This window comes from Colobus angolensis, unplaced genomic scaffold, assembly GCF_000951035.1.
Source record: "Colobus angolensis palliatus isolate OR3802 unplaced genomic scaffold, Cang.pa_1.0 Scaffold14, whole genome shotgun sequence".
NCBI lineage: Eukaryota > Metazoa > Chordata > Mammalia > Primates > Cercopithecidae > Colobus > Colobus angolensis.
The window spans coordinates 22,307,950-22,333,816 of record NW_012114488.1 but is presented as its reverse complement, the minus strand read 5'-3'; the positions used below and the strand labels follow the sequence as shown (position 1 = coordinate 22,333,816).

General features: G+C 38.2%; 1 protein-coding gene across 3 annotated transcripts; it reads right to left on the bottom strand.

The window, feature by feature from the left end:
• Positions 1 to 4,191: 4,191 nt before the first annotated feature.
• Positions 4,192 to 25,279, bottom strand: RWDD1 (RWD domain containing 1). 3 transcript variants are annotated; one of them, XM_011935061.1, is made up of 9 exons: positions 24,991 to 25,279; positions 23,652 to 23,779; positions 22,478 to 22,591; positions 15,794 to 15,859; positions 13,033 to 13,163; positions 8,879 to 9,022; positions 7,446 to 7,578; positions 6,904 to 6,966; positions 4,192 to 4,486 (listed from the first exon to the last, which is right to left on the bottom strand). In XM_011935061.1, exons 6-9 carry the CDS (start codon positions 9,002 to 9,004, stop codon positions 4,365 to 4,367), a joined length of 444 nt encoding a protein of 147 aa, XP_011790451.1. In that variant the 5' UTR covers positions 9,005 to 9,022; positions 13,033 to 13,163; positions 15,794 to 15,859; positions 22,478 to 22,591; positions 23,652 to 23,779; positions 24,991 to 25,279; the 3' UTR covers positions 4,192 to 4,364. The 3 variants fall into 3 exon arrangements, with proteins under 3 accessions (XP_011790451.1, XP_011790450.1, XP_011790449.1); XM_011935060.1 differs by lacking the exon at positions 23,652 to 23,779 and having other exon boundaries at positions 24,991 to 25,167; XM_011935059.1 differs by lacking the exons at positions 22,478 to 22,591; positions 23,652 to 23,779.
• Between the last annotated feature and the right edge of the window lie 588 nt (positions 25,280 to 25,867).

Genomic DNA, 25,867 nt, shown 5'->3' with positions numbered 1-25,867 from the left:
CAGGAGAATGGCGTAAACCCGAGAGGAGGAGTTTGCAGTGAGCTGAGATCCGGCCACTACACTCCAGCCTGGGTGACAGAGCCAGACTCCGTCTCAAAAAAAAAAAAAAAGAGCGCATCGTAAGGTAGCTTTGCAACCCTTAATCTTTGGCAAATATTTTGTATTTACCTTTTTTTTAAAAAAAAATTTAAACTTAAAACTTCTTTTATGTTTCCTATTTATTTGCAGCCAATAATCCCATGATGCATTGTTCATTATGTAAAAATTGAAAACAATCTAAATATTCAACAGTAAAGGATTTTCAGAGCTAAATACCCTTCATCTTTGTGCAGGGAGATGAAGAAGTCAAGAAAACTAATGGAGATTATTCTTTAAAGGAGAACAGCTGCAAAGGTAGAGATAGGCAGTAGCTGTAGGAGGAAGGTCTAGCAAGTATTTTTTTTAAATAAGTAAATATGTAGTAGAAATGGCCAAAAGGTGGAAAAACAAAACTAAATATAATAATTATTTAAAAATTCATCATGTTAATTTTGTAAGGAAATTAAAAAGCTTTGGTGGACTGGGTAGAACCTCTTCTCTCTAACTTTTTAACTTCAATTATTTAAAAACATCACCACTAGTCTCTCTTGTTCTCACTTGCTGTCTCTCCCCTCCCCTCCCCTCCTTTGCAGCAACTCACTGCTATCTTTCTCCTCACTTGGTTCAGTATTCCTGGAATATGTAGCTGCATGACAGGATGAAGATCAACAACTAAATACTATTTAGCATTGATGGTTCAGGACCGTGGACAGCACTCATGTTGGAAATGGGGCTTGCTGAAATTGCAGTGACTTTGTAAGTTTGGTCTATCATAGAATAAATTTGTTGGTGTGGCTACAAATGGATAAGGTGCTGACCAGAATATTAAAACTCATGGCTGAATTAATTTTTTTTGTTCACTTCATGGAGGGAAGGAGAAAAAACATTAACGCAAAGAACGGCTGGCACATAATAGCACTCAAATACCTTAACTGAAATGAACTTTTCACCTTAATGATAAAGAGTGGCTCAACATGTAGGTGTATTTGATGGCTCTTTTAAAGTGATCATTCCAAATCAATAACAGAAAAGGAAAATTGTGTATTTTTTTTTTACTGTGCTGTCCATGGTGTCAATGAAAATAAGGTTGTTAAAAGTTGAACTAAAAAATGAGAACTGAGTTGAGATTCAGTCACTAACACAGGATAATGCAAATTCGTTTTAGATGTAAAATTAAAAACATCATTGTCTATTTTTATGACAAAATTTTAAAATCCTTTCATGACTTTGTCCAACAATTTAAATGACCCCATCATTCATCCTCTGACACAAGTAACTTAAGTGAAAGGTTACTTGAAACTTCACCAATGGAAGCCTGAAAATTTAACGATATACCTTTCTGGCAGCATTCTTTCATCTTTGTCACCTTGATACAGTTCCTAAACAGAAAACAAACTAATGCTACTCAAATCTACATGTTTACATAAACTCACATTTCATGTGTCATCTGTTCTGAAGAGTCTTCTTCTAAAATTAGTCCCTACAGGTCTTGAAGTGTGTGACTCTCATTTTGACACACAATCATACAATGGCTCCAACTTTTGCTGCCTGACTCATATGTCCTCTGAAAGACAAACATTGAGAGCTATTTGAAGTAGTTCACTTACTTTTCTGTTACACTTCATTACACCTAAAAGGGCTGCCATACAAATATTGAACACTTACAAATCATCGTTTTTCTGGAATACAAGAGTGTACACTCTTTGCTTCTTGGCACATGTATCTCTGGAGTATGACAGTACAATCAGTGAACTCATCCTTTAAATTGATGAGATGTTATTATCATTCCTCTTAGTTTTACCTCAACTGGGAAATGTTCACATAACCATTTAGATGTGTTGCCTTAGATCAGCATTTATCCAACTTTTTCCCTAAGGCATCCACCTCTGCTGGCAAAAGTGCATGAAGCAGGATCTAGGAATATTATTCCAAGTTGTAGATGGCAAATAGAACATTTCTTTGAACTCTCATGCTTTACTTTAACATACATTTGAATTTTGTACTCTATTCTATAATTCATTCATTCAACAAATATCAGGGACCTACTGCATGCCAGGCATTATTACAGGGATACAGTAGTGAATAAATATATCTGTTTGTTTTTAACCTAGTAACATTTTAATACAACTGGCACAAATAGAGAAACAAAAACTTTGCCAAAGCAAAGAGCAAAACCGATAATCCAAGATGGAACAATTATTGCTTCAAATACTATTAGTCATGCTATTGCAACCTGAGAGTATATTTGCACCCATTTGAGCAGCATAGTCTTGGGCTAATTCCCAGAATACAAAGCCAATGGTAAATATTTACTCTAGATGAAAATATCTGCGTTATTAGAACTAACGAGGTTGTCTTCATTTTACCATTAGATTCTGCCTTTAGGTTCTGAAATGGCAAAGGTGGACATCCACTTTAATACCTGGAGAAATATATAAAGCTAATTCTTAAAAATCACATGAAGAGGATGGGGCGTGGGTTATCATTCTTGACACTTCAAAGTTAAGTCTTGATTTCAGCACCACATTGCTAACAATTGCTTTTTTTTTTTTAACCTTAATTGAGCAGCTTCTTCCAGGTTCTTATGTATCTGCTGATCAGCTTCAAAAGTATGGGAAAAGCAAAATCTCACATAGGACAAACTTTTGGATTTCTCCCTGCATGGAAATGCTGAACATTCCTGTTGTTATTCCATTCTATTGGTCTGGGATCAAGGATGACGTGAAGATTCCTTGAAAAGTATTAAACTCCTCAATGGTAATTTTATCTTAAATCATTTGCTTTTTGATTATAAGGTCTAACTCCAATAATAAATGATTAATATTGCTGTCTGTGGGTATGTGGCATATGTATTTTTTACTGGAGGCAGCTCTTTATAATAGCTTTATAAATTTAAAATAGCACAAGTGATTTCCTGTTGGGGTTAAGAGTCAGTCCTCCAAAACCGTAGTGACTGAATAACTTGCTTCATGCCTGGCTTTCCTACCTGGAGCCACCAAGTCAATCATCCGAAATTACTACAAAGAACTCTATGTGCATAGATGTTAATGTGTTTCTCTTGCAGACAATGTACGACCACCAAAATTCAAACTCCTTCAGACTGGTTAATTAGAGAAAAGGCAAAGAAAATACCAAAATATATAGACTTCACAACTACAGGACAGTGGTTCTTAATCCAGATTGTCCATCAGAATCATCTGTAAACTAGTATGAGATTTTGCTGTTTTAAAATTCAGATTGGGGATCAGTGTTCGTAAATCTAACCTGAGAGGGGCCCAGGAATGCATACCTTTTAGAAACTCCACAAATGATTCTAATTTAAATACTGTAAGACTGCTATGGTTTGGGTATTTGTCCTCTCCAAATCCCACACTGAAATTTAATCTCCAGTGTGGTGGTGTTGGGAGATGCGGGCTAGTGGGGTGTTTGGGTTATGGCAGGTAGATCCCTCATAAATAGACTAATGCCTTCCTGTGGGGAGCAGAGGTAAGGGAGTTCTCACTTTACTAGTTCCCACCAAAGCTAGTTGTAAAAAACAAAAACAAACAAACAAAAACCTGGCACTTCCACCCTCACTCTCTGGCCATGTGATCTCTACACACATAGTGCCCCTTCCCCTTCTCCCATGAGTGGAAGCAGCCTGAGGCCCTCACCAGGTGCAGATACCCAATCTTGAACTTCCTGGCCATCCAGAATTGTGAGCCAAATAAATCTTTTTCTTTATAAATTACTCAGCCTCAGATATTCCTTTATGGCAATACAAAATGGACCAAAACGAAGGCTAAACTTCATTTTATTCCTGATCATAATATGGGCCTCCTGGTTTTGTGAAGACTTAAATTTAGTGTGCCTGGAGGCTAGAATCTAGATGCTTTAATGTGCTAGTCACCTCAGTTTTCTCACACTTCATATAAAAGACAACGCTTAAAATCCAGAAGTAGCCACAGTCTCCAGCATAGAAATTCCAAGTTACTCCAATTTCCTGTGTATAAACTCGCTCATGTGCACAGCACCAGCCTACCTTCAAGTCTTGGTGTTATAGGCAGGATCTCTCTCAATATTAGGTGATTTTAAATACGTAACCTTGTGCTCACCAGTAAGAAGCCTTGAGCATTTTATATTTGAAATTTTAAGGTCAGTTTATTAAGTTCAATGATGAAAGCTATCAGAAGAATATTCTCCTGAAAATAATTTTTTCTTAGAAAAAAAGAAAGGAAAACAAAACCCTCTGAGCATAGCCACAGATGCTGTGGCAGTCAAGCCTCTCTGCAGATGGGGACAGTTCATTAGTCAGCTGAGTCACTCTCTGGGTCAGCAGGATTATAGTCTGGATCATCTTCATCATCCTCCAGCTCCAAGTCATCCATTTCTTGGAACAAAGACTCATCTACCTCCACGTTGTTTCCAGCTCTCAAAAAAAAAAAAAAAAAAAAAAAATCACCTTTAGTCTTATACTCAGAAATAAAAGATACAACTCATTGGCACTACCAAACAGAAATTTCTAAATATGCATGTGAGGTAGGAGTGATGAAATCCCAAACTACAATTACTACATATCATACCACAAGTGATTTGTATTGGTCAGTAGAGACTCTGAAATTTTAAGAGCAACTTCATGTTTCCAGTTCATAATTTAAAAATCCAGTTATTAAAAACAGGTTACTAGAATTTATAATGTAGCATGTTGTAAGTTGAAGACAAGGATGATATGTTCTCCTGGTTATAGAAAATTGATTATCACTGACCATGGGACCTGTATGAGGAGTTATGTCTTCCAGTAGTGGCAGATAAGCATTGTTAAAGCTCAGCCATACTTGTTAATTAATTGATTTGATTTGATCTTCATTCTCACCCAGTTCCCCTTTTAACCAATGGTATGCCTTCAGTTACAATGTCTAAAGCCTACAGGAAACAATACCTAGGCTCTGCATTAAACATCTTCACTCTTCAGTGTGTCTGAAGTAGATAATACAATTAAGTCCTGGCCAAAGAATAACCAGCTCTGTCTAGGAGACATAGCAAAGGCATCATGGAGCAAATGAAGTCTGAAATATCTTCATGATAAATTTGAAGGCACCAAGAAGAAAAGGAGCCAGGATGAAGCAATTTTAGGTAGAGGTATATGCTAAGGGAGAGAGAAAATATAAGACCTTGAATAATTCTAACTGGAAGATGAAATTCCTGAGAAAAAACACCTGAAAGTAACATAGATGAAGGCCAGATTGAGAAAGACTGTGTAGGTCATTCTCTCCCTATAAGCAGTGGAAACCATCAAAGGATTTTAAGGAGAGAAATTTTATGATTAAATGTGGATTTTAGAAATACCATCTCACAGGGAATGACTATAGAATAGATAATGGCACTAGGAGGAGGAAGAGATTTAGGGAAATAATTTAAGAAGCTACTACAAAAATCCAGGTGAAAATGACAAAACATTTAAATCAGAAAAGGAAGGCCGGGCGCGGTGGCTCAAGCCTGTAATCCCAGCACTTTGGGAGGCCGAGATGGGCGGATCACAAGGTCAGGAGATCGAGACCATCCTGGCTAACACGGTGAAACCCCGTCTCTACTAAAAACTACAAAAAACTAGCCGGGCGAGGTGGCGGCGCCTGTAGTCCCAGCTACCCGGGAGGCTAAGGCAGGAGAATGGCGTGAACCCGGGAGGCGGAGCTTGCAGTGAGCTGAGATCCGGCCACAGCACTCCAGCCCGGGTGACAGAGTGAGACTCTGTCTCAAAAAAATAAATAAATAAATAAATAAAATAAATCTCCGTCTCAAATAAATAAATAAATAAATAAATAAAATAAATCAGAAAAGGAAAAGGTATCAAAAACTTTAAAATGTTGCCTGTCAGTAAAGGCCTAGCTTAGATTAGAAAGCATTTAGCAGTAAGCTATATCAATACTGCTTCTTAACCTTCTTCAGCAGGTAATTCAGAACAAGGCTGAAAGGCCAGAAGCTAAAGGATTCCCAACTGGCAAGACAGACACAACAAAAGGTTAATGAAGTACAGAACTCTAGAGTGCTATCAGAGGTGTGACTGAGTATGGAGCCCAGTTTAAGAAAACACATGTAGGCCACAAGCTCCCAAGGGGAGAGAACTGGCCCATACTGTACTCTGCTATATCCTCAGTGGCCAGGACAGTGCAATAAATATTTCTGAATGAATGGATGATGGATAGATGGAAAAGAGGATAGGTCATAGGAGAAAAGCACAAGGGACTAGATGCTCCAAATACATTAAGAGTCATATGAAAGGCTGGTGAGAGGGAATGCTAGAAGTTAAACATGAGGTTTTTACAAGCTCCATGACAGACCATGGAATAGTTTTCACAGATCTGTGATACTAGAAATTTGAAGAAAACAGGTCACCTGAGTCACAATAACCTGGTTTACTATTTGTGAGGATAGTGTGATCATCATTGTCTATCTATTTCTATCTTTGATATTGCTTAAGTTACCAAAAAATTTAAAATATATGTTGCTATAGAATTACAACATTCATTTCAGATGTATAAATTGGTCAACCACTAGAATTTATTCTCCAAAATGTATTTTTTAACAGCCTTGGGAGGAAAAATGTACAATAAATAAAGTTCAGTTTGATTTTCATGGTTCAAAATTAAAGAGACTACATTATATATATGTGGAATTTTTTTTTTTTTTTTTTTTTTTTAAATAGAGTCAGGGTTTCACTATGTTGCCCAGTCTGGTCTCAAACTCCTGGGCTCAAGCAATCCTCCTGCCTTGGCTCTCCAAAATGCTGGGATTCTAGGTTTGAGCTACTGTGCCCATCCTACATGTGGAATTCTAATATTATCTTACCATCCTCCAAGAACTGGATATCAGATGTGTCAAGATTATGATCCGTTTCAAATAGTTGTTTCCCTTAAAAAAAAAGTATGTTTAATTCAAATGGCATAGTTTTTCTCCGTTTTCACTACGACACTTAGAAAGCAAGTTTGAAAACCTCTTTTTTCTGTGAATTTCAATACATTTCTGAATGTATTCAGTAGCTAAGTGGCATATGAAACGTATCTGCGTTAAAATGGAACAAGTGAAAACCCACTCTGCCTCAGGGTACTAGAAAAACAAATGGGTTTGACTCTACTACTTCTAAGACATGATCCTGAATGTCCTTCTCTCATAGGATCTAGCAATTATAATACTTATATCAAAGATAAGCCATAAAAATTAATTACAAATTATGAGCAGAGAAATATCATCTGGTAGATATGTTTTCTCTTTTTGTCCTAGATGCCTAGGTATATTATTTTCTTACAGAAATCTGACAAAATGATCCTCCTGCTATGTAAAAAATGATACAGGAGGGTTTAGGAAGAACAGGAATGGCAAGGGAATCATACCACTTAATTTATTTTTTCCTGCTTGTTCTTCTTCTTTCATCCTTTTCTTTTTAATTTCCAAGAGTTCTGCATCAAACTTGGCCTTCCAATTTAAGAAATTCTCAATTGTAACTGGAGTACCATGGAATAATTGCTTAATAAAAACAAAAAGTCACCAGATTAATGAAACAGCAGTTAAACAAATAAATCCTAATAGTATCTTCTAAGTAAATAAACATAACCCCTTATTAGAAAAACAGAAAAATTAATGTTTGAATTTTTGAAATATTTAAACTGATTTCTGCCTGCACTGGCTACTCTCACTGGTTTTGGCAACATACTTTGGAGTAGTCCATTTTTTTTACTTATTACGAAAAACGAAGATAATATGCAACGTATTCACTGTATTTACCACCACAGCTATTCACTGTTCAGAGGAAAAGCTGCTGCTGTCTGATAAGGTTGGGCTGTGTCCCCACCCAAATCTCCACTTGAATTGTATCTCCCAGAATTTCCATGTGTTGTACGAGGGACCCAGGGGGAGGTAACTGAATCATGGGGCCTGTCTTTCCCGTGCTATTCTCATGACAGTGAATACATCTCATGAGATCTGATGGGTTTATCAGGGGGTTTTGCTTTTGCTTCTTCCTCATTTTTCTCTTGCCACCGCCATGTAAGAAGCGCCTTTCACCTCCCACCATGATTCTGAGGCCTCCCCAGCCATGTGGAACGGTAAGTCCAATTAAACTTCTTTTTGTTCCCGGTTTTGGGTATGTCTTTATCAGCAGCATGAAAACGAACTAATACACTGTCAATAATGACATGTTTTGAATACACATCAATTTCTAATACTAAATCATTGCTTTATCACTTTATTTCAAAATATGAGGTTTTCTTTACATTTAGTAACTATTCAATTCACTGTAGTATAGGGGATTTATAATTCTAAACTCTACACCAAGCTTGTTCAACCCATAGCCAGAGAGCCACATGCAGCCCAGGACAGCTTTGAATGTGGCCCAACACAAATTCGTAAACTGTCTTAAAACATGTTTTTTTCTGCAATTTTTTTTTTAGCTCATCAGCTATTTTTAGTGTATTTTATGTATGGCCCAAGAAAATGCTTCTTCCAATGTGGCTCAGGGAAGCCAAAATATTGGACACCCCTGGCTCTATATCATAGGTGAAATCTTTATACTTCTTGGTCTTATCTGCATGAGTTTTACTAACTTTTACTGATTATCATTCATTACTCATGCTATGCCACCAACCAAATGAAGGACTTCTACAATTTTACTTTTAGTAAAACTTGACTAAAATTTACTTTTATTTATTTTTGTGATTAAAAAAAAAAAAAAAAAAAAATGCTGCTATTGATCAAAAAAACCCTCAAAACCCAACCAAGCAACCAAAAACCGATTTAAGAAACAATAAAACAAGGCTTTTAAATATACCTTTTCAGCTTCTTCTGCTTCTTTTTCTTTTTGTTTCTTTTCTTCTTCTCTTCTAGTTTTTATCTGATCTACTATTTCATTTAATTTTTCTTGCACAGCCGTCACTAGAGTAAAAATCATCACCATACCAAGATTTTCTTCAGCCTATGTAATGCAAAAACATGATGAGGAATAAACTCTCAGAAAAATACAAGTCCATACATTTATAATGATTACTAATTTGGTTATACCCTATGTTCATACAGTTCCATAGAAGATCATTTAAGTGAGCGTATATATATAAATGATGATATCTTATTTAAAAAGTCATGTAAACGTGCCATATCCAGCTTGAAACAGGTACTGCATTTCAGCAGATCCTGTCTAACAGTCGCGCAGGTAAAATTCAGAAAGCTCTTTCCTGTAGTAACTAGTAACATCCTCTCTCCAGCGTGTTTTCAGTGTTTTAGATCTTTCTATTTTAAGAGCCATGACAATGAACTGCATTTTGAGGCCAGAGTGATTTCTAAAATAATAGAATAATAAAGAATGTAAGAAATACTGTAGTTTATCTATATCAACCTTTTTTTCCTTTAGATTTGAAATGGTTTAAAACCAAATATAAAAGCATCTCAAACTCATGAAAAGGATATAACTCAAAAGGCTATTAGGAAGTTGGTGATTTGAAGGCAGAAAAAAAGTAACAAGATAAGGTTCCAATGAAGAAGACAAAAATAATTTGAAAATATACTAGCCAGAATCTCAGTGCTAGAAGCAGAGATTACTAAACATTTCTTTGACAGGGCTGGCCTCAGCAGCATCTGAATAGGTATTGCATCTCCTGGGCCCTGTAAGTACTAGGCTTCAAGCTAGCTCCTACAATCCAGTTCACTGGGGCTTCTCTGTGGTGTTTCTATGCTAACCATCCTATATCTATGACTAAACAAACTTCTCCTGAGTGACAAACCCATATTAAAACTGACTATTTTGGGGCAGTGACTTGATGTTCCACAGTCATCTCAACACAAAACCATCATCTTCTCCTCAAAACTTATACCTGGATTATCAATCTCCGCAAATCACACCACCACCCACCCAGCCTGAACATCCCCATCCCATTATAAGCTCCATCACTGCTACTGATCTATTCTTAAAAGTCATAATAAGTCTGTCCATCAACACTGTTATAAGCCTAGCCCAGAGTACCAACATTTTCAGCTTGGAATACAAGGAACTCCTAACTGGCTTTCTTAAAAGCTATGATCTTAAAACCTAACATCAACCTCCCCTGACCACTCAATACATACATACATAAACACACGCACACACGCACACACACACACACACACACATACACACACACAGAGAGAGAGAGAGACAGAGAGAGAGAGAGAGTCACAGAGAGAACTAATCAATTTATAAACTGAAGCACCACAAAACTGATCTAGTCAGTCTCTTGCTTAAAACCCCTTCATAGCTTTGCAAACCAATCAGGACCAAATCCGTATTTTGTGAACAGTTTAGAAGACCCTTCAAAGAAGACAGTAGCCTCTTTAGTTACGCCACTTATCACCACCAACTTCAAATCCTAAGTTCAATAAATTTTGTGTGACTAGAAGTTCTAGTAGAAATAATCAATCACTTGCTCTCTCTCACCTCAATATCCTTTAACAAGTTTGTTCCTCTACCCTGAAATTCTTCTACTCTATTTCCTGGCCAACTCTTCCTACAGCTCTCAGCTACTCCTGGAAGCTTCTCCAGAACTTTGTCTATGTCAACCCATATAACCTTATATTTCATAAGATTCCATCACAGCATTTTTCATACAGAATGATTTCCAATTTGCTAATCCACACTGCTCACTAGAGAAAAAAAATCAGTGAGACCAGGGATGGTGTCTTTCTTGTTCACTCAACCTAATGCTTGACACATTTCAATAACAAAACTTTCATATCCAATAAAAGTAGGATATCTTTTAGAAAAGTTAAGTATTCCAATAGAAAAGCAAAAAAATAATCATTCACATGGAAACTGGACAACTCGGAAGTCATACTAGTTCCACATCACTAGTATTTTTAAAATGCAAATTATAATTACATTCCATTTTCACCTTGTCATCTTTTTATGTCCAAATGAAAATATCTGGTATTAGCAGATGTGGGAAAACAGATACCACAATGACTACAGTGAGATCATAAATTGGCACAACCATTTTGAAGGCTAAGTTAGCAGTATGTATGAAATTATTAAGTATGCATTCCCTTTAATCCAGCAATCCTACTTCCAGGAAACACCGAACTAGTATACTCATCAGCAATTCTTTCTTTTCATTTATTCAACAAACATTTGAGTGTCTATTATGTGCCAGGCACTAGGAGTACAAAACAGAACCTGCTCTAAGGACTTACAAGTAGTGATATATAAGAATGCTGAAAGAATTATATACTAATTCTTAATTATATGTTAATTATATATCAGGCAAAAATGAGAGACAACTGTAAATTGTTTTATAAAAAGAGTAATTACATATACATACAATGAGATTCTATACAATAACCAAACATAATGACTCATATATGTTTAACTGAAATGAAAAGATGCTCACATATATTATGTGAAAAAGAGGATGTTATAAAATATTATGCATAAAATGATCTAACTTGGGTGGGAGAGGGGGACTATGGATATAAGCATAAGGAAAAAAAGTCTCCCATTAGATCACACCAAAATGTTTAATAGACAATTAATTATACATGTTGGGTACAATTAGTAATATTCTTTATTTTCTTCTTCTTCATGATTTTTTGTATCTTCTGAGTTTCTGTAATATGAATTTATTATTTTGATACCGGAAAATTATAACAATTATTTTCTGGAAAACAAAGGACAAATATTCCCTGAACACACCTGAGGCTCAGGAAGGTGTCAAAGAACAAAAAACGGCCTTTTTGAAAAGAGACAGTTTGAGTACAAATAAAATATTAAAAACATGGAAAAATTCACTTAGACTATATAATTTTCATTAAGGTGTGACTGACTGAATATAGCATAACCATCCCAGGTTCTCTGCAATGTTTTAGAAGATGTTCGAAGAGCTGGGCAAGATGATTCATGCCTGTAATCCCTGCACTTTGGTAGGCTAAGGCAAAAGGATCACTTGAGCCCCAGAGTTCAAGGCTGCATGAGCCATGATCATGTATGTCACTGCCCCGCAGCCTGGGTGACAGAGCAAGACTCTGTCTCCAAAAAAATAAAAATATAAAAAAAAAAAGATGTTAGAATTAGCATAACTTTATGCTAGGTAACAAGGTGAATAGGGCCCAAGATCAGCAAAAATTCCTATCTGATACATCTTCTTTCACTCCTCATTGTGCAACAGCTCCAGATATTTTTATAACATCAACATTTTGGTGACCACTGGTCTTTAGAATACGTAAGTCACGTCTAAGGTGGAGATAGGTTTTCTGTCAATTCTTCTTAGAGTAAACAAATAAAGGTAGGACTTCTGACTTTAAGATAGTGGTATAAGTACTCTGAAGAACCCCATGAAAACTCTCTACCCAGGCGAAAGTATATTTTAAATACCTGCCAAGCCCAGATTATGGGTAGCCTATCCCACAATAAAATTAATCCAGTAAAACCTTTTTTAATATCCATTTTTATTTCCACATAAGCCTCCCCTCATAAAGGGGTCATAAGCCATTACTATTGTTTGTAAGCTTCGGGAGGAGGAGAGATGGGAGAAAAAAATCAATCACTAGTACTTTTCCCAGACTATAGGCAACTAGAGTATAACAAGTAAGAGAGGGAAGAAGTTTTAATTTTTTTAAAAAGTTGAAAATTGTAGCTACATATGGGACTAGGCATTCTAAAAACCAAATCAAAACACTGTTTACAACTTAAAGTACCCATTGGACATTTTATCACTCATGACATGAGCAAAAAAGCCATGGGGCTGACTGAGTTTTAAGCAGGGGCACTGGGACAAATTCTATTACTCAAATTTTAAAGGGACAGTAGGAAACAAAAATAAAGATGCTCTGTGATTATGTATCATGAATTCTGCTTGGTCAATGTACTATTTACACAATAGCATTTTCTAACTCTTGAAATTAATGTGTAATATTTAAAGCCAACACATGCTGCTACAAAACATAAAATTATTATTTCCTTACCTGTAATGCTAGTAATTTTAAAATGTCTGAGACATCATTATCTTCTAGGTTTTCCTGGGAGAATATTTCATAAAGGGGAGCTTCATCTGGGTATTTTTCACCATATGTAAACTTGAGGGTAGTCTGGACAGCTAAGACACAAGATAAGAGTTTGATGTGAATACCTTAAAAAATAGAGGTAGATATCTTTGTTGAATCAGTAAAAAGTAGCACAACAGATTTTCCTATGAAGAAAAAGGTTAGTAAGAGACCAGATGGATAATCACTAATGTAAACAACACATACCACAACAGATAAGTGAAACAAATCATGGGATTACCAAAAATCACACTTACACATGAAGCACATTTACCACGTATTGGTATTTTACCAGACTGCATGTCTGAGAAAGAGGATGAATAAACGCCACTCATTAAAAACTTTTCCTAAGATAAACAAAAGGCACTGAATACAACACATTTTTAAAAACTACTACCGTATGCTGACTTTCAGCCTCTACCAGAGCCAGTTCCTACCTGCAGAAGATCTGGCTGTAGCCCTGGAATCTATATTTAAATCCACACAACGTCAGCAGGGCTAATTAGTGGCTGGATGGCACCGTTTTGACTTCGACAGTATAAAACGTTGTATGGGAAACTTTTAACCGAATTCATCTAGAAATTCCCCCTCACTCTTTAAGACTGTGTCAATTTACGAATCTCACATTTGTACAGAAGTAAAACTCCTATGGGCATGTCAGTGCAAGGTGCCTCTCTGCAGCGCAGGCCACTGAGTCCTCAATTCCACCAGGCAGTCTGCAACTAAGCAGTAGTGCGAAACATTTTCTGTTAATACTTTTTATTACAATGATCTTTCTCCCAGAGTGCCATCTTTTGTGTAACTCACATTTTATATTATTAAAAGCTACTTATTTTGATGAAGCAATACAAATTTATACTGCTCTTCATGGACGGGGAAAAAAAGCACCTTAAAATTTGCAGGTTTGATATTTTATTTTTCATGTTATGATATTAACAAGGAATTTTATAAACCAAAAATTGCAAAAGATTATGTGTTAGAGGTCAGTAAGAAACAGTATCTTCTAGCATTTTCCTTTCTTCTTTTATTAGCATTTTCCTTTCTTCTTTTATTTCCTTTCTTCTTTTATTATTTCCTTTCTTCTTTTATTATTTAGTTTTATTGCTGGAACAAGATTTTTTTTTTCATTTTATTTCTTCCCCAGCTTTCTTGAGGTATACTCAACAAATAAAAATTGCATATATTTAAGGTGTAAAATGTGATGTTTTGATATACATATATATTTTGTGAAATGATTATCAGAACCAAGCTAATTAACATCACCTCACATCATTATGATTTGTGTGTGTGTGTGTGTGTGTGTGTGTGTATGTGGTGAGAACACTTAAGATCACCTCTTTTAGTAAATTTCAAGTATACAATACAGTATTATCTATAATTAATTACAGTCACTATGTTGTACATTAGATCCCCAAACTTACTCATCTTGCATAACTGAACCTTTGTACCCTTTGGCCAACATCTCACCATTCCTATTACCTCCCAGACTTTAAACAATCAATGCATTAAAGAAGACATTTAAAGGGAATTTTAAAAATATCTTGAGACAAAGGAAAATGGAACATGGCCAGGTGCTGGGGTTCATGCCTGTAATCTCAGTACTTTGGACAGTCAAAGTAGAAGGATCATTGCAAGTCAGAAGTTCAAGACCAGCCTGGGCAACAGAGTGAGACCTCGTGCCTACAAAAAAGTAAAAAATTGAGCTGGGAATGGTAGCATGTGTCTGTAGTCCTTGCTACTTGGGAGGCTGAAGGTGGGAGAACTGCTTGAACTCAGGAGTTGGAGGCTGCAGTGAGCTAACAGAGCACCATGGCACTCTAGCCTGGGCAACAGAGTGGGACCCTTGTCTCTAAAAAATATTTAAAATTTAAAAAATTTTAAAACAAGAAAAAAAAAAAGGAAATGGAAACACATCACACCAAAACTTATGGGTTGAAGCAAAAGTTGTTCTAAGAGAAAAGTTAATAGCAATAAATGCCTACATCAAATAAAAATAAAGTTCTGAAGAAACAATTTAACATGCCCCTCAAAGAACTAGAAAAAGAAAAAATGGCATGAAATCAGCACAAGGAAGAAAATAATAAAGATCAGAACAGAAATAAATGAAATACATTAGAAAAACAACAGAAAAGGTCTAACAAAACAGCTAGACTAGAAAAAACGGAGAAGACTAAAATAAATAAAATCATACATGAAAGAAGATATTTTATAACTGATATTATAACTGATTTATAACTGATATTAGGGATGGGGAGATACTAGTTACAGGATAAAAGGTTTAAGACAAGATGAGTAACTTCAGATCTACTGTAGTGCATTGTTACTACAGCTAACAACAATATACTGTATACTTAAAAATTGCCAAGATTAGATATTAAATGTTCTCACCAAAAAATTAAGAAGTAAACTAAAAAAATAAAGTTTATCATTGTGGCAAATTATTACTATTTCACTTTTAAAAACTAAGCTTATTGTGCCAGACTATATTTCATTAATTTCCTCTCTATTTCCCTAGAAATCATGTTCACACAGTAAATTCTGACTAGAAATATACAACATTCATAGTAGATTCGTAACAGCCCCTTAGCACCTCCACACTGGCCATATCCAGCATAATGCCTACAGAATGAATGAAATTCCTGAGAAGCTTAGAAAAACCACAAGTATTTTTTATGAGACTTACTTTCATCATTTTCTCCAGCCTCAGATGTCACAGTAATGGTGAAGCTGGGTGGATTTTCTGATAATACTGCAAGAAAATACACACAGAAGTTATTGAAATGCCTTCTAAGGCAGATACTTCTCCTTATTAGCAAATTATCCCTCCTGGAAACTGGTCCCTAGGCTATATTTCCATTTCCAGAAATACAGACTAAACAGAACACTGAAATGATAAAATTACCATCAACTTTGTATTTAAATGCAGGGTTGTCTTTAATCTGGAAAGAAATAACTATGGTAGATAACCCTCTTGGAGTTTTACCAAGACAACTAAAATAATTAAGTAGTTTACCTTTTATTTTAAAATCTCCACCTATACATGGAAAATTACATTCTTAAAAAAATCCCAAACATAATGGCAAAGTGTTTCATGTTTCCCACCTGAAACTACCCACTGCTATTCATGTTTCACTGATTTTTATACTCATGTATTGTGAGATATAACTCAGAATCTCCATGACAAACAGTAAATACTGATTTGGTAAAATTGGTGTCTTCTTGCTGTCATTCTCTACCACATCATCTCTGAAACCAAACTTTCTTTCACACATGCTTACTAAGCCTCTACCATCTTTCACAGAATTATAAATCAAATAGCTATGAATGTAAACATCAGATTGCATGTAATTTACTCAGCAAGACGAAACATGTAAAGCAACATTTATATAAATAACAAAGTTTTGTATGTCATTTTATAGCCTATTGTCTATCTAATACTCATCTCTGTTTATTATCTATTCCTCAACAAGAACGCTGTAACAACTCTATGAGAGCTCCTAGATCAGTATCTGGCAGTATCTAGAAACTCAATATTGCCCCAATAAAAGAACTAAATGAATAGAATGAAAGGAGGAAAAACATCAACGAAGAAAACTTGTACTCAGAACCATGTGAAAAGTAAACAAGGACACTTCAAGCCGCCAGGGATGGCTGCTAAGCCTATGAGAAAAGCCTATGCCTCATTCCTTGTCCAGGAAGCACTGGTACCTGTTAAGGTTGGCAGCAGCTCTGCAGGCTTTTTCAGAAATGAAAGAGCAACAGATCACTGAAGAAGCAATCATGGAAACTATTCAACTTTTCCTACCTGGGAACTTTCTAAAGCCATTATAAATATATACTATCAACAGTATTTTCTGGCTGGGCACAGAGGCTCATGCCTATAATCCCAGCACTTTGGGAGGCCGAGGTGGGCGGATCACTTGAAGCCAGGAGTTCGAGACCAGCCTGGCCAACATGGTGAAACCTCATCGCTATTAAAAACACAAAAAATAGCCAGGCATGGTGGCGCATGCCTGTAATCCCAGCTACTCCAGAGGCTGAGGCACAAGAATTTATTGAACTTGGGAGGCAGAGGCTGCACTGAGCCAAGATTGTGCCACTGCACTGCAGCCTGGGCGACAGAGCAAGATTCTGCCTCAAAAATAAATAAATAAATAAATAAATAAATAAATAAATAAAAAACCCCAAACCAATTATTTTCAAGATAGATGTCTTCATTTTAATTGAATTTAAGGTACTTTAAGAAATGATGAACACCTGTGATTACTAGAAAAGTGTTAGATAAAAGACTCAGGAGATTCATATTTTAATAGGTCTTGGGTAGTCCAGCCCATGCTGAAAAAAGTTTCAACCCACTGAAAGGTTATTATAATAGAGCCATAATATGGTTGGCCTCGTCTATATTTTAACAAATACATGCAAAATATAGTTGATGTATTTCATTCTTATTTCCTTTCATGACCAACTTTAGCAAGTCATGAAATGCAAACACTGCAACTATAGAAATAAGGGATCAGCCCAATGACATTCCAACTTATTACCACTTTCTAGAACTCCCTGAGGCTATAGGTCAGGGGTAACCAATACTCAATTACAACAGGTAACATTTTTTGAGCATCACTTTGTGCTTGTGCTACGCTATGCATTTACACGAAAATCCTGTACTTCTAGCACAAGACCATGATTTATACTATTACTATAATTCACTAAATTTTCAATGCCATCAAGTATGAGATACACTTTACGTACCACTAAGAAAGAAAAATAAGCTGCCAACTAAACCGACATGTAACTGATTATAAGACAAGTCCATATTTCAGAGATGTTAAATGTAAAATATGTCTTAAAAATAATTAAATGTGGCCGGGCGCAGTGGCTCAAGCCTGTAATCCCTGCACTTTGGGAAGCCGAGATGGACGGATCACGAGGTCAGGAGATGGAGACCATCCTGGCTAACATGGTGAAACCCCGTCTCTACTAAAAAAATACAAAAAACTAGCCGGGCGAGGTGGCGGGCGCCTGTAGTCCCAGCTACTCGGGAGGCTGAGGCAGGAGAATGGCGTAAACCCGGGAGGCGGAGCTTGCAGTGAGCTGAGATCTGGCCACTGCACCCCAGCCTGGGTGACAGAGCGAGACTCTGTCTCAAAAAACATAATAATAATACTAAGAATTAAATATACTATCATCCCAATTTTACAGATGTGAAAACTGAGATACAGCGCTTTTAAATAATTTGTCCAAGGATATCAGGTAGTAACTGAACAAACAGAATAAACTATATAGAGCATCATTTAAAAAGAAAACATATTTCCAGCTGAGAAATTCCAAGGAAGTCATTTGAGCTAGGCTGTGAATCATGAGTGGCATATTGGCAAGCAGAGATGGAGAAGGGAAATGCACTTGAGGGCACCATGGAAGTAAGGGCCTAATGGTGGGAAAGCTAAAGATATATATAAGGAATAAGAAATTATTCCGTTTGCTGAACTTTTATGTGAGCGAAGAAAACTAGATGAAAATACAGTTGAAAGTTTAGTTGTACACAATCTTTTTTTTTTAGCAATAATCTGATCAGAATTGTTTTCAAAACATAGGAAGACAAATCTAACAACAGTGCATAAAATGAAAGGAGGGAAATGACTACAGGCAGTATGAAACTAGGTCACTATTGCGATAATCCAGGCAAAGGTAATGAGGTCCTGAACTAGGACAGCAGCAATGGGAATAGCGGGAAACGGTGGTGATGATATTTTAAGTTGGCAGGCTGCAGGTTGAGAATGTGATGCCACTAACAAAAATGAGTAATAACAAAAAAATCAGACATGATATATTTTAGGGACACTTTAGGACTGAGTTAGAAGTGTTGAACATGCAATCAGAAATGGGCGAATGGTGGTAAAGAGAGCTGGGCTTTAATTCAGTTTGGGATCATCTACACAAGCCATTAGACTAAATGAGATCATCAGAAATGTAACACAAAGAAAAAAAGCCAACATAAGCTTTGTAAGGAATCCTCAATTTGGAGAACAAAGTCAGAGGAAGTAAAAACAAACCCAAGAAGAAACAGTGTTATGAAAATCAAGGGAAGTGAGTTTCAAGAGCAGGTGAAGAATGATTCTCCTCATTCTACCCCATCCTGCCCACTGTCTCTTGTCAGTTTCCTAGCAGGCAGATTTCATCACATTGTTACCTGCTTACGGCAGCAGTTCCCTATCCATATACAGTGTGTTGGAATGAGCTGTGAGAAAGGGGTAGAATCACAGCCAGCACACTAAAAAATACGCGTAACTCAAAGTCTATTTTATTTGTGAAGTCACCCCACCTATTAGAATCTGAGTCTGATGTGGCAGTGTCTACAATATGCACTATATGGTCTGTGTGGGAATAAAATGGGCAATGACCTATTGCCCTGTCAGATCACATCTAAGTCCCTGACAAAGCCCTCTGTGATGTGGCCCCTGCTTATTGGTCAAGTCTCATTTTCCATGACTCTCACTTCTCACTTCATGTTCTAATACCCAAATAACTTGTCCTTTGAATATATTCTGATCCCTCAGAGTCCTACTTCTGCATATGTGCGTCCCAGGCTGGAATACCCTTTCCCTAGTCTCATTTACTTGTTAACTTGTCATTACACCTAAATTTTCCAAAACAACTCAGACCATCCCCTCTCCCTAAATGCATCTGATGTCTGTTCCCCAAGCTGAGATCCTAAAAAAAATGCATATAGTAAATATCTGGTAAATGAGGAAACCAAAAAATATGGGAATGTTAGCAAGAATATCAGTGAACTGCCAGACCTGGGGAGCCAGATAGAATAGGGAGGCAAGATGGACCAGAAAGAAACTGCTGAACTACCAATCCATGAGAAATCATGAGATGCATGTTCAATAAAAAGCATGGGAACAAAAGAACTACAGTGTACAAAGGTTATGGGAAGGAGTAATTTTCAGAGGCCAAAATGTTAGAGGTGGCATTTTCAAGGTGTGGCAACGCCCATGTGGAGCTAAAAAAAAGTGGAAATCAAAATCATTAGTTGAAAGACACAAGAAATTATGAAGCCATATTACCGGAAAAATCAACTAAGATGGTATTTCTAGTAAAGAGTATCATATGTTTGTTTTACATTTATAAGGTATAAGGTATTTCCACTCACATTATTTCTCATTAAACTGATATAGAGACTAAGGCTTGGAGAGGCTAAGTGGTTTGTCTAAGGACACTACATAAAGTCGCCACTATAGAGAAAAAACGTGAAGCAAGTGCAGCAAAGAAAAAAGATGTTGGGAAGTACTGCTAAAAGTCCCCCAATATCCACTCTCCCCTTATTTAAGTTATGCCACTTTTAACTCAGCATACTGACTACCCAGAATAAAGACTACATTTCCCAGTTTCATTTCCAGCTAGCCCTCACCAAATGACCAAGTTCCCACTAAAAAGATCGAAGTAGATATGCCCTCTGACAGTTTCCAGGAAATTTCCTTAAGAAACTTGCCTTCTCTCACTTCTCTCTGTTCTTCTTCCTTCCTTTATTCATCCTACTTCCTGGAAAGGGAATGTTACCATCTTGGCCATGAGTGTAAGACTACATCTTAGGGATGACAGAGAGTTACATTAGAAGATGGGTCCCTGAGGAGTTCTTGAAATAGAGCTGCCACATAGAAACTCTCTTGCATGTGCAAGAGCATGTAAGCAAGAGCAAAATAAGTTTTTACCTTTTTAAAACCCAATGTTATTGGGGGTTTTCTGTCACAGCTGAATCTAATCTTATTAAAAATAAGTATTTTTTAAAAATATAAAAAGGGATATTTCAAAGTTGGGCAGTAACTAAAATAAGGATGGGAAAGTTACTTAATTGAATTCACGGAAATAGATAATTCCTAAGTTCTGATAAAAGACCAATCCCATTACCATGCATTACTGTGAGTTAGGGTAAACGGAAGAAAGACTAGTCTTCAATAAGGATGCCAGACTTCTACCACTGTAAGTAATTCAAAATACTTTTGAGGGCCGGGCACGGTGACTCATGCTAGCACATGATGACTCAATCCTAGCACTTTGGGAGGCTGAAGTGGGTGGATCACTTGAGGCCAGGAGTTCAAGACCAACCTGGGAACATAGCGAGACCCCAGTCTCTACTAAAAATACAAAAATCAGCCAGGCATGGTGGCACATATCTGTAATCCCGACCACTTGGGACGGTGAGGCAGAACTGCTTGAACCTGGGAGGTGGCAGTTGCAGTGACCCAAGATGGTACCACTGTACTCTAGCCTGGGTGACAAAGGGAGACTCTCTCAAAAAAAAAAAAAAAAAAGAAAAAAATTGAGAAAAAGAGCTGGGCCAGGTGCAGTGGCTCATGCCTATAATCCCAGCCCTTTAGGAGTCGGAGGCGGGAGACTTCCTTGAGGCCAAGAGTTCAAGACTAGCCTGGGCAACAGAGCAAGACCTCTGCTGATACAAAAAATGCAAAAATTAGCCAGGCATGGTACTGCAAGCCTGTAATCCCAGCTACTCTGGAGGTTGAGGTGGGAAGATCACTTGAGTCCAGAGGTCCATGGCTCCAGTGAGCTGACTGGGGCACTGTGCTTCAGCCTGGGTGACAGAGTAAGACCTTGTCTCAAAAAGGAGAGGGAGAAGGGAGAGAGGAGAGGGGAGGGGAGGGGAGGGGAGAGGAGAGGAGAAGGAAAGAAAAGGGTAAGGAAAGGAAAGGGTAAGGTAAGGGGAAGAAAGGAAGGAAGCAAGGAAGGAAGGAGAGAGAGAGAGAAAGGAAAAAAGAAAAAAGAAAGAAAGAAAAAAAGAAAGAGAGAGAGAGAGGAAGGAAGGAAGGAGGGAAGGAAGGGAAGGAAGGGAAGGAAGGGAAGGAAGGAAAGGAAGGAAAGGAAGGAAGGAAGAAAGTTAGCTGTTGGCCATAGAGGAAGGGCAGAGAGACGTTAGGGGACAGATGGTGGTGAAACTGACAGAATTAAAGATTTGTCGAAAACAGGGATAAAGAGGTAGCAGCTAAAAGGTACATTAAGAGATACACAAATTACCTTTAGTTTCCACAAAATATGAGAGAGCCCATATTAAAATAAGTACCTCTGGTTGTTAGGGAGTGTCTGACCTTTCAAAAAGTATGACTTAGAACAAACTGCTTTTACAAGATGACTTCTTACCTATCTCAAGATACAATTATAACTGTCAAATGTGAATGGCTGCTGCTTAGAGGTACTGACAAAGAAATACAGGATTATGTACTCCTCTTTGTAAGGCAAACAGCATTAAGGAAACTTGGCTTTTGGTTAACCTGATGCCAACAAATTTGTTTCAATAAAACTCCCCACAGCCAGAGATTTCAATACATAAATTGAAATAACCAAATTCTACTACCTTAGCAGGACCTTGTCAAGTGAAGAACTACTGAAGGAGAATGTGGTATCAGGAGAGTCCATTTATATTTTGGAAGACTAGTTGTTAGGAGGGTTGGATCAATGTGCAATCAAGCTACAGAATAGGCAAAAAGAAGAAATTGTATTATGATTTGTTATCATCACAACAAATGCAACACTGGACCAAAAGTACTTTGCAAATAGTCAAAGCAATTAATTCTGAGGTTACGCTAAATCTATGTGCCTAGGTCTATGGGCTGGACTGTGCCTCTTCAGCATCCACATGGGGTCACGTGTACTTAACAAATGCTTCTTTGTCAGGCACTCAGTCATCCATTAAAAAAAAAAGGATATTTCCTTCCTCAATAGCATTGAGTATTAACCAAATTTAATAATTAAGTGTGATTCAAAATGAAGTTACAAAACTCTCATTTAGTGTTCCTTGGCCAACTGACACAAGTAAGATCTCTTTCTTAAACCTGGCATGAGAATACAAAAGTATGGAATCATAAATACAAAAGAAGGCTTTAAAACAGCAAATCTTGCAAATCTCCAAGATTTTAAAAGATCAGACATGGAAACATTTTATTTCAAAATCCTCTGCCTTTTCCCCAAGAGGTTTCATAAAGAACGTGATCACTAGGAAGGCAATGTTCCCTAAGAATTATAAATAAAGACATCTCATTTTAATTTATTTATTGCAAAGCTTGTAGAAATGTTGACAGGAGTTAGAGACAGATGGCTCATCTGATAGTGCAGAATACCTGAATGCATCAAAAGATTCATAAATTGTCTTTTATTACCCTGGCTCAGAATCCTCAAGCACTTGGGCATCTGATAAGAATTTCACATAGTGAACTATACCAGAGCTGTGAGGGCCTAGTACAATTTGAAATACCTACAAGATTATTTCAGGGTTAAAAACAAAAAAAGGTATCAGTTTTATAAATGCTTATATGCATAGGATTTAGTGAGCAATAGCTTATGTCCAAAGAAATGAAAAGAATAGCATATCCTGCTTTCTTGACTCTGCCTACAGTGTTCGTATCTATTACATTTCCAAAGTTCTGGAAATGACCAAACATGATTAAGAATATATCCAACAACTGACCCTATATTCTATTTTAGACACAGACATATAAGCAAGAAGGGAGCCAGACTCCATACACACTCACCCAGTTAATGACACTCTCAAACCCCTCTTCACTCATCCCCTTAACATCCTCACAGCACAGAGGTACTGCTGGTGAGAGAGAACATGAACAGGACTGGAGCTATACAGGGATAGCTGAGAGACATCTGCCTGTTGGCAAAGCAGAACAAAATTTGCTACCATTGCAAGCAGTGATCAAAAGGTGGAACCAAGAAAACTAAGCTAAACGATGAAAGGGAGAGGGGTTGGAGTTTATGAGTTAAAGTAATACACCTTCCACTATAAATTCTGACTATCAACGATAGGCAACACTCGAAGGAAAGGATGGTGAATGTAAACGCACACACCTAGTTTCTACTCACTCATATTGGCTTTATTTGGCCGCTTCTCAAATCTCAGAGGAGCCATATTGATATGGTTATGTAGCATTTTTATAGTCATCCGAAGTATGGCTTAAGAGAGAAATCTCATCCTCTAAATTATACCTAATGAACTTCTCATTATAATATTTTACATTAGCCCAACCTATCAAGTAATCTTCTGCTCTCCCCATTCTCAGCTGGAGCTGAAGCCCAAGTCCCGCATGTCTGGAAGGTGAAGGAACAGGCAAGCGTTCCGGACGTCACTCTTGGTACCAGCCCTGCCGCTAACTCGCTGGCGGACAGTCCAGAGCAAGCCACTTAGCTTTCCTCAGCCCCCAAGACCTTGGCTTGCAGCAGGATCCCCAGGCTAGATGATGTCTAATCTCCCTTCCAATCTAACAACCTACGAGTTTATAGCAGAACGGAACTTTGGGCCACATTATCCATTAGGCATTCTGCTGAACGCCAGATTTTTTTTTTTTTTTTTTCCATAAGAAAAGAAACCGGCAGACTTCAGGGACTACACTACTCTCAAAACCTATCTGACTAACTGAGAACAGTATTCTGAATCCCATAAACTAAAACAGCATCGTATGAAAAACACTTTCTACCTTAAGAAAGGTGAAAATGTGAAAACTAACATCCTTGCGGCTGTGGAAAAACGAATCTCACTTGGAGTATCTTTTCTCTTAGCGTATTATAAATCTCAGGTTGCTGTAGGTTACACAGAAACCAAAGTAATCCCGACTCAATTTTCAGGCCTGACACCTTCCAGCATCACTCGGACTTTTAGATTTCAGGGGACAAGCAGAGAAGGGGGGAAAAGTCACTGGGTTGCTGGTAAGTGACTGAAGAACTTGAGAAGAGTGGAGGGCAAGGTGGCCGCGCCGCCTCACGGTCCCCTTCTCCACCCCAGCCTAGGAGGCCCAGAGCTGCGGCGGCTCCTGCCCGTCCCACTCCACCTCGGGGCGGCTGCAGGCTTGCGGCCGCGGAAGTCACCTGTGAAGGAGTCAGGGTAGATGGACTCCAGAGCCTCCAGCTCGTTGCGCTGCTCCTCGCCGTAATCTGTCATCGTGGCCCTTGCTCTTGCCCATGGATTGCCCAGACACCTAGGCGGCGCGCAGCAGCCCAGACAGTTGCGGCGCCGGGAGAGCGGGCGGCGGCCAGGCGGGCGCAGGCGCAGAGTCCCCGGCTGGAAGGCCCAGGGCCCAAAGCCAGACCCGGCCTGCCTAGCTACAGTTAAGCGCCGGCCTCCGCCTGCTCCCTACTTCCAAGTTCGACTAGTTCTGCCTGGCCAGGGGGGGCACTGATTTGCTGCCTGTCCCACACTCGCTCGGGACTTGCTGGGACGGTGCGCGCGATCTGGCATTTGCTAAGGACACCTACAGCCGGCTCCTGGGCTTTGCAGGCCCTGAGCCTTAGAAGCTTCTCAGCGCGGCATCCTCGCTCGATGAGTCTGGGCTGAAAGGCCGCATCGTGCGCCTGGGAAAGATAGCGTCGCTGGTGGCCGAGACGGGGCTAGGGGCATCGGGTGCCTTCACCTTTTCTGGTTTCCGATTTGACCCTGTGGCGTAGGTGCTGCGATCTTGCTACCTAGTGTGGACTAGTGGGGGTCAGGAGATTTCTGCGCTTCTTGAACTTCGTATTGCTTGACGTCCCACGGGAGTTGGACGAGGGGCTGGGACCAGGGTAGATTCCACTGGGCGGGGGAACAAAAGCTCTGCACTGCCTTGAATGAGCACGGAAGGGTCGCTCTAACTGCTTAATAAGTCGGGGTGGATTCGAGGGGGGAGAAGTAGACCGTAGGTCCGGCTTCTCGGTTCGGATCTTTAGGGTTAACTTGTGAATTTGTGAAATGAACGCGGCTTGACGTTTT

Bases quoted from the DNA above. Each gene is read 5' to 3' on its own strand.
- RWDD1 (XM_011935059.1), bottom strand. From the start codon at position 25,063: ATGACAGATTACGGCGAGGAGCAGCGCAACGAGCTGGAGGCTCTGGAG. The intron at 13,164-15,793 runs GTAAGTCTCATA...CTTGTGTCTTAG, and splicing joins GGCTGGAGAAAATGATGAAA to CTGTCCAGACTACCCTCAAG. The intron at 9,023-13,032 runs GTAAGGAAATAA...TGCATTACATAG, and splicing joins TAAAATTACTAGCATTACAG to GCTGAAGAAAATCTTGGTAT.